Below are 15,353 nucleotides of genomic sequence, written 5' to 3'. Positions count from 1 at the left end.
TGCTGGTTTAGACAAACCATTGAATACTGACAGGGGTGCTTACAATGATCAGATTGTATTCATTTCAGTTATGTAAAATCTATAAATGGAAAAAACACTCTTTACTAGTCAAAACATGAGCAGAACCGTCCATAACCTTGGTAACAAATTTTTGCAGATAAAAAAATTATCTTCAGAGCATTATGTGAAGGTCAAAAAACGGTACAGAAAGACTGAACATTGCGATCCTCATACTTTGAGATATAGTCGTTATTCAATTTCCCTTTTTTAGGCCTTTCAAGCACCTATTCCTTCACCCCTCCCCTGAAAAAGCGAGCACACAGAACCCCCTCAAGTGTCCTCTTTTCTGTGGTGCCAGGCAGTCCCTCATACCCAGACTCCACCCACCTTTATACAGGGGCATTCCAACGACTCCAGCCAGAGGAAGAGCCAAAATTAAAGGAACCTTAGACCTGCATACACACTTATGTAAAGTCCATCCACATCTAATGTTCATTTTAAAGTGTTACTAAACCCACAACAGTAAAATTAGTCTGTATATACAGTAAAGCATGATTGATATACTCACTGTGGTACCTAAGTGGTTAATCCTCTGCATTGTGTAAAAAGGATGTTTGATCCTGACTTCTGTGATCCTCCCCTTCTTCCACGTTTCCCATTTCATCTCCTGATAGAACACAGCCTGCACATGCACAGTCTTGCCAGAGAGTATTTTTCTTGGGAGGGTGCATGTGATCAGTACAGGGCCAATCAGCACTGTCCAGAGAAAGGGTTAGGGGTCCTGCAGTCTCTTAGGACAGTCAGAGGAGAATGAAAACTCTTCCTACAAGCTTTAACCAGTGCTCTGCTGGACACTGACAGAAATTACAAGACTGCTCTAACTGCTGAAAAAAGGTATTTAGCAGTTTATATTTACTAAAATAAATGCATTTCCATGTTCTGTGTACTGCAGGAGACCAAAAAATCTATCCCGAACAAGGGAGCATGTCCCTACGCACCAACTGGCCAATTAATGCATCTAAAATATAACCTTTATTCAGATTTATATAAAAAATGTGTATACTAAACTGTAATTAGTTCAAGACCTATTGGACTGGAATGTAATGTGCTCAATCATATAACTGGATACAATTACAATTATTTATCAGTAGGCCTATCCTTAACATCTGAATGGTGAACAACCCCAAGCCAAGTCAGATAACATACCATTCTGGATGAGGTTGCGGCAAGAAAACGCTGTAGTTTGATCATAAGCCTATCAGATCTAATATATACGAAAGAGATAGAATTACCACATGTACAGGACTGAATGGATAGTACGATCTGTCTTGCTACAGATATGTAATACGGGTACACTCATCCACGGGCCTTAAAGCGAAGCTCAACCCAAAAGGGGAATTCCGCTTTAAAGACTGGTACCCGAAATTGACAGGTACCCCCTCCCACTTCTGTTGTGATCGCCTAAGGGATCAGAAGCAGAAGTTGTCCTCCTACCCTCCCTCCCCGTTGTCTACTGGGACACATGACAGGTCCCAGAAGATTATGGGGCCATTCAGGAAGCGCATCGCTTTTCGCGCATGTACAGTGGGCATCCAGCTATGAAGCCACAAGCTGTCACTGCCTGGTGCCCACATGAAGATGTCGGTGCTTGGAACAACAGACTGTCGGGAGGATACCATGGGATCATGGGACAGGTGAGTGGCTGTTTTTTAAAGACAGCAGCTACAGTTTTTGTAGCTGCTGACTTTTATTTATTCACAGTGCGACTGGAACTCTGTTTGAATGTCAGCCTCTAATGAACAAACCCCATATGTCACCATATCCAGACAAAAATACCTCACTATTTAGAGGAGAGGGAAGAAATGATAGGCCCCACTGACATGACCACCACCCAAGAAAGTGATTTGCAAATATTTAACCTATCTAAGATGTCACTAAGAACTGACCATTTAACAGTATTGAGGAGGGGACTGTCCTTTGTACCTACACAGGACTTTAACCTCTTTGAATGGGTTAAAGATATAAATCTGTTCGCCAGGAAACTGGCATTGAAGAAGGAATATAAGGAAAAACCATCAAATATTGGAATCATTACAAGCTGAAAACAGTAGTGGGGATACTGAAATACAAGGTCCGTTTTTCACTTTCAAACCAAGGAATAACTATATCCCGCCTTTTCCTCAGGGGAACAGTATTCAACTCTTTGTAAAATTGATTGAGAGAGACTTGAATGACTTATGTTTAAGAAGGCAGAGAAAGAATATGTCATGCAATATGACTTATTTTGAATGGAAGGCATTGGAAGATTTGCGCAATAACAAAGATGTAGTTATACAGGCAGCTGATAATGGGGGAAATATAATCTTGATGGACAGAGCATTGTATTTGAAAATGTGTTACGAGTAATTAAGTAATGAGAATAACTATGAAATACTTCAGAATGATGCAACCCACAAATTCGTGAGTGAATTAAACTCTACTTTGAAATGGGCTGTTGAAGAGGGGATCCTCTCTAAAGATGAATGTGCCTTTATTATGAATGAACATCCAAATATTGCGACTTTTTCTGCCCTACCAAAAGTACACAAACATAAAGAAAAACCTCCTGACCACAATAATATCTCAGGTAATCATAATCTTACAGAAGGAGCAAGCAAATATTTAGACTATATCATGCATCCATTTGTATATAGTTTACCTTCATATATCGAAGATACATCAGACTTTGTAAACAGGCTAATAGATATCACAATGGAAGATAATGTTTGGCTAGCTAGTGTGGATGGAGAGGCCTTATACAGTAATATCAGTTATGATCTGGGTCTAAAAGCTTGTAAATCATTTCTGGAAACTAGAGGTAAGTTATTTGAGAACAATACTGCATTCATTCTCCAACTTCTGCAGTTCATCTTGGAACATATTTTTTTCCTATTTGATGGCAAAATATATTAACAATGCAGAGGAACTGCGGTGGGTTCGTCATGTGCACCTACATATGGAAATATTTTTCTTGGGAGGTAGGGACGTACCATGGTTTTTGTAGAGGAACTAGAATGCTTTAAAACGCACATTCTAATGTGGGTAAAATTTATTGATGATGTGTTTATATTGTGGCAGGGTCAAAAGGATTTGTTCATGGAATTTGTAGCCACCTAAAATTAAATATGATAGCATAAATTTCTTGGATTTGGAGATTAAGAGGGGTGAAGGAGGCAATATTTACACAACAATCTAACGAAAACTGACCTCCACGTATAGCTTGTTGCATTGGGGAACTTTACACCCAGCAGCCTTGAAAAGAAGAATCCCCACCGACCAATTTATGAGAACAAAAATAAATTGTTCAACAGAAGGGGCATTCCAAATTGAGAGTCAAAAATTGTTTGACAGATTTATGAGACATGGCTATCATAAGACTGTTTTGATTAAATCTTATGAGAAAGTAAAAGGGGCTCTGAGGGAATCTCTGTTGGGTCAGAAGACCAAAAAAGTGGATGACCAGAAAGGCATGCGAATCATAGGTACATACAGACCCTAAGATGACCTACTTACGGGGTAGAAATTTGAGAGATATGTTAGTACATAGTCAAATAGAAAAAAACCCCAAGACATCAATAAAACACACCTGGCTATCTGAAAAACTAAAAGGTAGCTTTAGGTGTGGTCACTGTAAGACATGTACATTTTTGAGCAACACCAAGGAGTTTGGTAACCCCAAAAAAGTTATTAAAAAAAGAGATTTTTATAATTGTAGTATAGAGGGGGTGATTTATGCTTTTAAATGCCTGTGCCTCCTAATATATGTAGGAAAAACAATTTGTCCTTTTAGGAGACGAGTCCTTGAACATGTGAATGATGATGCTCAAAACAAGCATATACCAGTGGCTAGAGATATGATACAAAAACATGATGGTAAGGCAGACCTCCCAAATTTTTGGATTATTGATAAATACAATCTAGGTCCTAGAAAAGGAGATCTAGATAATTGTCTCTTAAAACTTGAACCAAAATGGATTTTCCATTTCAGCTCAAGGGCACCTTATGGCTTAAATGAAGGATTCACCTTCCTCCCTTTTGTGTGTGATTAGGGACTCTATGGTTTTGTGCTTGAATCTGCCCCACAAATGTTATATAATAGTATGAACTGTGAACAAGGTCCTCAATCAGTGGGGTTTTAATATTAGGACATTATTCGCCAAGATGACGTGCGTACGTGATGATGCGTGTGTGCGATGATGTCACGCACGTGGCGGCCATTTTGTTGGGCAATACCTATATATTTATAGAGGTAAAACAAACTATTGGTGCCATTTCTTGCCACCATGTGATACTGAGCATAGCTTCCTACCACCATGTGATCTGATTTTAATTCTTCATACTCCTGACAAAGCTCTATATTTGGAGTGAAACATGTAGAGTTCTTTTCTCCGGGACCTTTTGGGAGCACTTTTCGAATGCACATGGAATTTACGGTCACCCTTTTTTGGGAGTGGTCTGAACTGCGCTTTTTAGTGCATTATTTTCATTCTTCAAGATCGTGAGGTATTTTTGACTGGATATGGTGACATATGGGGTTTGTTCATTAGAAGCTGAAATTAAGGCCCGTGGATGAGTGTACTCGTATTACATATCTGTAGCAAGACAGATCATACTATCCATTCAGTATCCAGTTATATGATTGAGTGCAGTACATTCCAGTCCAATAGGTCTTGAACTAATTATAGTTTAGTATACACATTTTTTATATAAATCTGAATAAAGCTTATATTTTAGATTCATTAATTGGCCAATTGGTGCATAGACACACCAACCCTCATCTGGTATCGATTTTTTACTATTAGCCAAAGATGATTAAGGCTTAGTTTAATAGTTGATCTACTGTGGGAGACCAGATATAGTGAATGCAGGGTCCTGGGTTTAGTAACACTTTAAGCAGCCCATAGATTATGAGATTTTATTTCCTTCCATAACAAGTGAAAGGAAAGAAAACTGTTTGATTCCCCCATCAATACAGTCAGTGATGATGGGCAATCCTCCGTGCAGCGGTATTGTGTTCTGCTAGCAGGGAGCTTTCCTGTCCAGCAGGACACAGTGATTTCTGCTAACAGCTATAGCTGTTGGCAGTAATTGCATTTAAAAAACTAGATAGGCTGGTTGTACTCAAGTTGATCGATGGATTGACTTGGGTACAACCATCATGTCCATTGACGGATCGAATCTTGGCCAATCTCTGACTGGCTGCTGCCGGTTGAGATTCAATCAATTTATGACCAGCTTAACACTACCCTCTCCAGGTAGTGCTGCTCTCCAAGGGTGACTTTGTTGCTTCTCCGTAAATAGAGGGGCCACCCTAAGGCAAAAAGTGTGTTCCTGGCCAGACCACCACGTAAAAATAAAGTTAAAAATCCTAAAGAAAGAAAATGAATGCAGGAACCACCTGTAAGGATTTGTAAGCTGAAATATATAGGATTTTTATTTTTGAGTTTGTTACCACTTCAACTTCCAGTGCTCAGAAACCTGCTAGTGTATACATTTCAGTATACCTTCATCTTTGTAAAGGGTAATGTGTTTGGAATATTAACACAGTTGCTTGTGCTTGGTTGTATCAAGTTTTTATTCACTTGAATAGTCAGTACCACAGTATTCCCTCCAGTGTCATCCTGACTATTAATTTTGTTAAAATTAAATTTCTTTTCTGCTCTTGTGGCGTAAGAGACTATGATGGTAGAACCAAACCGTAATACACTGCAACAGGTTATGCACTGCAAATCAGTCAGGCTCTATTACACTGAAAAATGCTGTGCTGGGAGCTTGATGGGGAAGTGTTTAAGCAGCTTATAGGAGGGGAGAACAAAGGGAGGGCCTGATGTTCTTTCATAATCCGGAGAGCAAGCAGGTGACATAGAAAGCTGCAGAGGTGCAATAATTAACGATGATATCCAGCATCCTAGGTATACAATATTTCAGCATTGGGCACATTTTATAACTGGCTGAACAGAATTCCTAATGTTTTGCCAGATAAAACAGCAATTGTTGTGTATTTAGCTGTTTGTCTGGATTGTTGATTTAATGGTTGATCACTTCATCTACATTGTGAAGGAGCCTTAAAAATGCGGTTCATTAGGATGCCAGTCTTTATAGCTCTGAATACTAATCTATGACTTATGCTTTAAACAGCTTTAGTGACTTGCTTCGGATTTGTAGTACAGAAACAAAGATCAAGGTCTAAAACTGAACAATAAAGGAATTGAGGGCAAAAGCCTGCCACTTATTTTATGAACTGAGATATTTATTTGTGTTTTAATGAAATCCACCTTGTACTGCTCTCCTATATGACTCTGAACAGCTTTTTTTGACTTTTCAGTTTCTTGGAGGGGTGTGGACCCTGAGCCTTGTTCTTTGTGATATCCTTATGACCATGGATGTCATGCTCTGTACAGCTTCCATCTTCAATCTCTGTGCGATCAGTGTAGACAGGTAAGTGATTCCAGCATGTACAAAGTAAAAAAATGTTAGAGGAGCTATAGATGACATGTATTAAAGAGTGACAAAACGTACTACAATACAAAAAGCACAAGCTTACATTACTACTCAGAATCAATAATGCAGTACAGAGGTCTACCTAGCATACATAACCCCTAGGACGGATTATTTAAAAAAAAACCCTCCCCCTTTCTTTAGATGTCAAAATAAATGCAAGTAATAATAATAATAAAAAAACATATACTAATACGTAAGAAAAGACAAAGAGAGAGCATAAAATGTTTTTTATCCCTACATTGTTTAAAGTAGTTGTAAACCCATACATATACCCACTGAAGTGACTGACCTCAGATGATACACAGAGCTGAAACAAATCATCTTACATAAGTTGTACCTGTTTATTTGCAGTCTCCTCTTCTCTACATCCATTAAAAGTTCTGAATTTATAAAGCTTGTCTGACAGTTCAGAAAAAAGGGACAAAGAGTTGAAATTATACACTGCAGGGCTCAGTGAGGAGAGCTCTGACAGCTGATTGGAGGGAAGAGACACTCCCTTCCACACCTCACAGGAACAGAGCTGAGGCTGTCAATCAACTGGAGATCCGTCCCTGGTCACCATTTTTCTCTTGGTGTCAGGAAAACGTATCAGAAGTAATTGATGCTGATAGCAGGATAACAAAGCAGCAGACAGAAATGAAAATTAGTGCTCTGGATCAGGGCCGGGACAAGGGGTGGGCGGAAGGAACATGCGCTCTGGGCAGGAGGTGGACACGTGGAGAGGGGCGCTGAGAGCAGATGAGTGCTCAGCTCTCCAGCTGTCTAATTGACAGAAGTGATGCTGCTACCACTGCTGTCACTCAGAACAGAGCACAGTGCAAGCTGCGATATCTGCTGGAAGAAGGATTTTGCTCCCCCACCTCAAGCTGCGTGACTGGATCTCGTCCAGCACTTTCAGGTCCTTGTGTAGGCTGCTTGTTGCATGGGTGCGCCGCCTCTCCGAACTGCCCACCCACCCTCCTGAGTGAACCACCCTCCTACCTGAACTGCCCTCCCATCCTCCTGAGCAGACCGCCCACCTACCTGAACTGCCCGCCTACCCTCCTGAGTGAACTGCCCACCCTCCTGAATGAACCCACCCACCTGTCCACCTGAACTGCCCACCTGAGTAAACTGGCCGCCTGTCTACCTGAACCGCCCACCCGAGTGAGCTAGCCGCCTGTCTACCTGAACCGCCCGCCTGCCTGCACTCTTGGAAAGGGAGCTCCTGCTCCCCGTCTAATGGTAGAACACTAGGGGAATGGGACAGGAAGCAGACTAGAATTGAGGAAGGGGTTACCATTACAATGAAGACCAATGCAGATGGGGGGGGGGGGTCAGTGGCAGTGAAAGTTAACCCTCATCCCCCTAATGCATTGGTCCTCATGGCAGTGAAATTTTAACCTACCACCCCCATTCTGCATTTGTGGTAATGTCAGTGAAAGTTAACCCCCTCCCCCCACATTGGTGGTCATGGGAGAGCTTATGTTAACCACTTGCCCTCCAGAGGATTTACTCCCCCATCCTGACCAGGCCATTTTTTGCATTATGGCGCTGCATTACTTTAACTGACAATTGCACAGTCATGCAGCGCTGCACCCAAATGAGATTTACGTCCTTTTTTCCCATGAATTGGGCTTTCTTTTGGTGGTATTTGATCGCCTGTGTGTTTTTTATTTTTGGCGCTATGAAAAAAAAAGAGCGACAATTTTGAGAAAAAAAACAATATTTTTGACTTTTTGCTATTAAACGTGTCCAGTAAAAAAATGTAAAAAATCAAATTTCATCATAAATTTAGGACAAAATGTATTCTGCTACATTTCTTTGCTAAAAAAAAATCCCAATACGTGTAAACTAATTGGTTTATGTGAAAGTTATATCATTTACAAATGGTAGTATATATACTGAGATTTTTTTTTAATTTTACAATTTTTGCTAGTAATGGCAGGGATCAGCGACTTATAGCGGGACTGCAGCGGCCATTCTGACACTGGGGGGGAACTGACTTGGTGTCACTGACATCCTCAGTGACACCAATACAGTGTTCAATGCTAATAAAAAGCACTGACACTGTACTAATGACATTGGGCAGGAAAGGGTTAACATCTGGAGCTATCAAAGGGTTAATTGTGTGCTGTGTGTGTTTTACTATGGAGCTGTGTCTGTGTGCACAGCTAAGCTGTGCACAGCCATCCAAAGCAGAGTGCACGAGCTGAGGGAGGAGAACTGTTTTGTTTACTAACAGTTCTCCCCCCCCATCAGAAATCCTCGGCAATCACTGGGCGCTGGCAAGTAAGCACCGGCCAGAACCCAGTGATTGCCAGACGCGACCACAAATGGCGGCATGGGTAGTTCGCGCGCCACCTACCCGGAAGTGGAAAATCACACATATGTGGAATTTTGTGCACCCTGCCACCCTGTAGCAGTATATCTGCTATAGGGCGACGGGAAGAGGTTAATTAAAAAAAAATTTCAATGCCACTGACCACCAATGTGGAGAGTGGGGTTAATAATACTGACACCTGTGCTGGAAGTTATTATGGCGTCCTCTGACACAATGCTGGGAGTTAATAATGCATCCTCTGACACTAATGCTGGGGGTTATTAATGCGTACTCTGACACCAATGCTGGTGATTATTAATGCATCCTCTGATACCAATGCTGGGGGTTATTAATGCATCCTCTGACACCAATGCTGGGGATTAGTAATGCGTCCACTCACACCAATGGTGAGAGTTATTAAGGCGTCCATTGACACCAATGATGGTGGATTATTAATGCGTCCAATGACATCAATGCTGGGGGTAATTCTTGTGTCCAGGAAGGGGGAGCGCAATTTGACATCCTTGCTCTGGGCAATGATTGAGCTTGTTCCGCCGCTGCTCTGGATAGAGACAAATGCACACTATAGAGGGATATGCTTTGTTCATATTTCATGTCCGAGATTTACAACCACTTAAATATAGTGAAACAAATATCTCACTTGCACCCTATCTCCCAGAGCACCCTACAGCAGTTAGCTGTCCCCGGGGAAGGCCGCAGCATCTGCCCAGCCCTAGGGATACCACCGGTGCAGTGTCTTAGTCCTCCACTGAATACTCCAGTAAAGGGGAACAAAGTGGGTGCAGAAACCAAATAAAGGGACATTCCCACACTGTTCCAAAACAAATTTATCAATAAATACAAAAATCAACATTTCAGAGTGACAGATAACACATAGAAGTGGAATAAACCGCATTTGGGGTCAACACCCCTTTGTCAGATTTTATGTATGGTATGCTATTCTCACATTGGAATACTGCATACCTAATGTAATATATCGTCTTATCCATCACCATGCCTCACTTCTTGTTTGCAGAATAGGTCTGTTTTGGATTGCACAGGGGCGATATTCAATACATGAAGGACTGTTTGACTGAACTTATATGTGAACACCCAACCTTGTAAAACAATCCATTCAGTTTATAAAAGGCAAAACATATATATAGATATATCTATATATACACAAGGGGTGTTCAAGTCAAACCGGGTGTCCTTATACTGATAGGTGGCGCACATGTCGTGGGCCAGTCTACAGAACATTAATTAAGATGGCAGACAACAGTATTAGTGCTTGCATGGAACAGCAGGTGATGAAGTTAATTGTGAATGAAGGCGTAAAACTCACAGATATCTACAAAAGACTTCAAGCACAGTATAGTGATGACACGCACAGCCACAGTAAGACATTTGATTGGTGTTAACATTTCCAAGATGGCTGTACATCCATCATTGACGATCCCAGCTGTGGTGGTTCCAAGCCCACAGCAGTCATTTCTGTGAACGTTCGCGCATGTAACACCTGATCCTGGATAACTGACGCATAACCTGTGAAATTGCAAGATGAATCTTTCTGTAGGAAAGGTGAGCACTATCATGATGAAGTGGAGGAGGCTGTCCTAGGATGGTTCAGGCATACTGACAAATCTTTCTATGCTGAAGCTTTCCAGGCATTAGTTAAACAATGGGATAAGTGTATAAATGTAGCTGGGGAGTATGTTGAAAAATAAATGCCGTTTCTACTCCTTGAAAAAGTCCCGGTTTGACTTGAACGTCATATATAAATATATACAGTTGTGTTCAAAATAATAGCAGTGTGTTGAAAAAAGTGAATAAAGCTCAAAATCCTTCTAATAGCTTTTATTTCCATACACACAAATGCATTGGGAACACTACACATTCTATTCCAAATCAAAACATGAAGAAAAATATATCAAATTTGTGTTGTTCCTCTAAAAAAATTGAAGAAAAGTGAATATTAGACTGTTCAAAAAAATAGCAGTGTTTGTATTCTTCTTTACAAACTCAAACATTCACTATATAAACTGAAAAATGTTTGAAGATTTTGCTTTCCTTTGAATCATTTAATTAATGTTTAGTTGTATAAGCACTGTTTCTGAGAACTGCTGTACATCTGTGTTGCATGGAGTCAACCAATTTCTGGCACCTGTGAACAGGTATTCCAGCCCAGGATGATTGGACTACATTCCACAGTTCTTCTCTATTTCTTGGTTTTGCCTCAGAAACTGCATTTTTTATGTCACCCCACAAGTTTTCTATTGGATTAAGATCCGGGGATTGGGCTGGCCACTCCATAACGTCAATCTTGTTGGTCTGGAACCAAGATGTTGCACGTTTACTGGTGTGTTTTGGGTTGTTGTCTTGTTGGAACACCCATTTCAAGGGCATTTCCTCTTCAGCATAAGGCAGCATGACCTCTTCACGTATTGTGATGTATTCAAACCGATCCATGATCCCTGGTATGCGATAAATAGGCCCAACACCGTAGTATGAGAAACATCTCCACATCATGATGCTTGCGCAACCATGCTTCACTGTCTTCACAGTGTACTGTGGCTTGAATTCAGTGTTTGGGGGTCGTCTGACAAACTGTCTCCGGCCACTAGACCCAAAAAGAACAATCTTACTTTCATCAGTCCACAAAATGTTGCGCCATTTCTCTTTAGGCCAGTCAATGTGCTCTTTGGCAAATTGTAACCTCTTCAGCACGTCTTTTTTTCAACAGTGGGACTTTGCAGGGGCTTCTAGCAGATAGCTTGGCTTCACATAGGCGTCTTCTAATTGTAACAGTACTCACAGGTAACTTTACACCTTCTTTGATCTTCCTGGAGCTGATTGTTGGCTGAGTCCTTGCCATTTTGGCTATTCTTCTATCCATTCGAATGGTAGTTTTTTGCTTTCTTCCACGTCTTTCAGGTTTTGGTTGCCATTTTAAAGCATTTGCAATCATTTTAGCTGAGCAGCCTATCATTTTCTGCACTTCTTTATATGTTTTCCCCTCTCCAATCAACTTTTTAATCAAGGTACGCTGTTCTGAACAATGTCTGGAACGACCCATTTTCCTCAGAATTTCAGAGAGAAATGCACTGTAACCAGCATGTACAACATTTGCTGCCCTCCTTCCTTAAATAAGGGCAATAATTGCCACCTGTTTTTCAAAGAATGAATGACCTCACTAATAGAACTCCACACTGCTATTATTTTGAACATGCCCCTTTCAATTAGTGATTCATTTACACAGAATCAGCAGCATGCATGTCATGACTGTTGGGTCTGTTGGATTTCTATTACTCTACTACACCTGCTAGTAAATTATTTGCCATGTAGAAATATCATTTCTACCAAAAACAGTGATTGATCAGGTTAGTGATGTCTGACTGCTATTATTTTGAACACAACTGTATATACTGTATAAGTACTGTATACACTGTATAAGACAGTAAGAAAGCAAAGTTCCATGGATTCAAGTGATGGGTAGAAATACCAAAGTACATTCCTGGTCCTCTAAAGACCGATGGTGAGCAGATAATTCCACAGGAGGAAGAATTCAGCAGCATTATTGGTCACAGGAAAAAAAAAAACACTGTGCAGACACCTTGCAGCTCAGCTAGTGACTGGTTACTCTACTACACCTGCTGGTAAATTATTTGCCATGTAGAAATATCATTTCTACCAAAAACAGTGATTGATCAGGTTAGTGATGTCTGACTGCTATTATTTTGAACACAACTGTATGTATATATATATATATATATATATATTTATAAGGGAGAGCTAACGAAGGAGAAACAGCAGGTTACTGATCTTCCCATTGAATGGCTCTGCAGGGACCTGTCAACACAAGTCTGATCATTGGAGGGCAGGCAGGCTGTGATCCCAGCACAGCCAGAAAACTGATCATGCTGAGGTAGATGTGCTCTCATGCCTAGTGTGGTCTGTTTGAAATAAGAAAGTGGAGGGACTGGCAGGATCACCAGGTATTTCACACAAAACAAGCAATACAAAGAGTACAGGATACTTTTTAACACAATTACATGGTACAATAGACACTTATCAGGAATATGAAATGTTAGAGTAACATATGTAATATGATATAAGGTATATAATAGAACATATGTAACATAAGTTAATGCTAATTGTTCTCTGTCACTTTGAAATTTTCTACATAAAGTACTAATAATGGCCTAGTCCAACGTATGTAATTAATAAGCAAGTTATTCAGTTTGGATTTTTTTTTCTTATTACTATTTGTTTCCTCTTTAAACATTTTGAATAAGTTAGGTTCTTGCTAGTTAGACTCCCGGTATACTGTCATGTGTGCTTATCTGTATACAGGGGAGAGTTCCAAGATGAACTTGGATAACTTATATTACAGTCCTTTAAGAAGGATTACTTTGTAAGACCAAACAACTCATTCTGTGAGCAGCACAAACATTCCTCTCGGAGAGGCTGATCTACACTAGCTTGTCGCATGTGCACAGGATAACCTTTATTGTTATGACCTAAATATTTATAGGGTTTCTTTTTTCCTATTATATTAGAGTTCACCTTTAAAGTACAGTATATGTAAACCCTCACCTTGTAACGCAACCCATTCAGTTTAAAGTAGAAATGAAAGGCAAAACATTTGTGTATAAATATAAAAATATTATAAATACCTTTTTTCCCTTTTCAGTAAGTGATCACATAGCCTCCGTTCACAGCTGCCTAAGCTGCTCAGAGATGTAGGGGAGGAGAAATAGCATCACACTGGCCTTCCCAAGGAATGACTGTGCTGGGGGGGAGGGGGGGGCATGTCAGCAAAAGTCTGATCTTTGGAGTTCCCAGCACAGCCAGAACACTGACCACGCTGTGCTCTCATGCCTATTGTGGTCAGTTTTTTTTAAAAGGAACCAGAGGGACTGGCAGGGACACCAGGTACAGGGGCGGACTGACCATTTGGAAACTCGGGAACTGCCCGAGGGCCCAGGGTCAGTAGGGGGCCCCATGAGATGTCCCTGGTACCTTTTTTCATAGGCTTTTTTGAGTTTGGGCAAGGACATAGGGGCCCCATGATCCACTATTGCCCAGGGGCCCAATGAGTTGTCAGTCTGCCCCTGACCAGGTATTTCACACAAAGCAAGCAATACAAAGAAAACAGGATCAGTTTTCATGCAAGTACATGGTACAGCAGGCACACATCAGGAATTTGCAATGTTGGGTTTACATATTCTTTAAGTTTCTCCAATCTAGGTAAATCCAAAACTTCACTGTGTTTTTAAACTGTAACCACTGAATACAGTGGATATAAAAAGTCTGCACACCCCTATTAAAATGTCAGGTTTCTGTGATGTAAAAAAACGAGACAAAGATAAATCATTTCAGAACTTTTTCCACCTTTAAAGTAACCTATAAATTGTACAACTCAGTTGAAAAACAAACTGAAATATTCTAGGTGGAGGGAAGTAAAAATGAAAAAAACTAAAATAATGTGGTTGCATAAGTGTGCACACCCTCTTATAACTGGGGATGTAGCTGTGGTCAGAATTAAGCAATCACATTCTAAATCATGGTAAATAGGAGTCAGTACACACCTGCCATCGTTTAAAGTGCCTCTGATTAATGTGATAAATGATGCGATAATTACCACAATACCAATATTTTACCGCATGAGTTATTTGCTGGAACATTCTTAGTCAATTGCACATTTACAAAAGACTTACCACATGCATTTTTACCACATTTTTTCAGTCATTATTTAACTCTTAGTGAATTGACCCATTGCATCAAAGTAAAATATGAAATGTGAGGTAAATACTGCATATTTGTTAAAATGGTGAGCTAAATACTGAAAAAAAAACATGAGATAAATCATCAAGTCAGTTCACTAAAAACACACACCTTATTTATCACCTGGTGTTTGCTGGCGATATTTTAGAAATGTACAAAATAACAATTACTCTAGGTTCACACCTATGCATTTTGCGGTGCGTTCTGCATTTTTCAGATACACACAGCAGTCCATTTAACATGATTTCCAATGGAACAGGTTCACATCTCTGCATTTTCACCCAATTTTTGGAAAAGGTCAGGGACTTTATTAAATGCAAAACGTGTTTCTGGTTCTATAAGCTTCAATGGAGACGCTGCAGAAAAGCATGTAGTGCATTTTTATGTGTTTCTGACATGTTTTTATTCTTTTTCCATTTAGTCTGCCCAGCCATAAGTTAAAAAAAAAGGCAAAATGCCTCAAAACCACGTAGAAAACGCATGTGCAAAGCACGCAAAACGCACCGCAAAAAGCACTGCAGAAACGGATCAAACACAAATTGCATAGGTCAACCTAGCAGCTAGTTCACACTAGATGTAGGGTGTGAACTTAGGGTGTGAACCCTACAAGGAACTCTGCTCTGGCCAAGAAGTAAAAAGTCTACAATGTATCAGCGTAAAAAAATTCTCCTCCCTTCTTCTTCTACCCCCCCCCCCCCCTCGGGGGTTTCCCTCCTCTTCCCTT

General features: G+C 40.4%; 1 protein-coding gene across 1 annotated transcript in view; it reads left to right on the top strand.

Annotated features, from left to right (window-relative positions):
• DRD4 (dopamine receptor D4) overlaps positions 1-15,353 on the top strand; it is a 136,499-nt gene that overhangs the window by 16,456 nt on the left and 104,690 nt on the right. Inside the window, exon 2 of the mRNA XM_089653583.1 lies at positions 6,365-6,477. Within this exon, the coding sequence (XP_089509709.1) occupies positions 6,365-6,477 (113 nt within the window). The remainder of the gene's footprint in view (positions 1-6,364; positions 6,478-15,353) is intronic.

Source organism: Staurois parvus, unplaced genomic scaffold (genome assembly GCF_062004578.1).
Source record: "Staurois parvus isolate SC_StPar_1 unplaced genomic scaffold, SC_StPar_1.0 ptg000715l, whole genome shotgun sequence".
In the NCBI taxonomy this organism is placed as follows: Eukaryota; Metazoa; Chordata; class Amphibia; order Anura; family Ranidae; genus Staurois; species Staurois parvus.
Note: the sequence above shows the minus strand (reverse complement) of the source record. Positions and strands in the feature narration are given on the sequence as shown.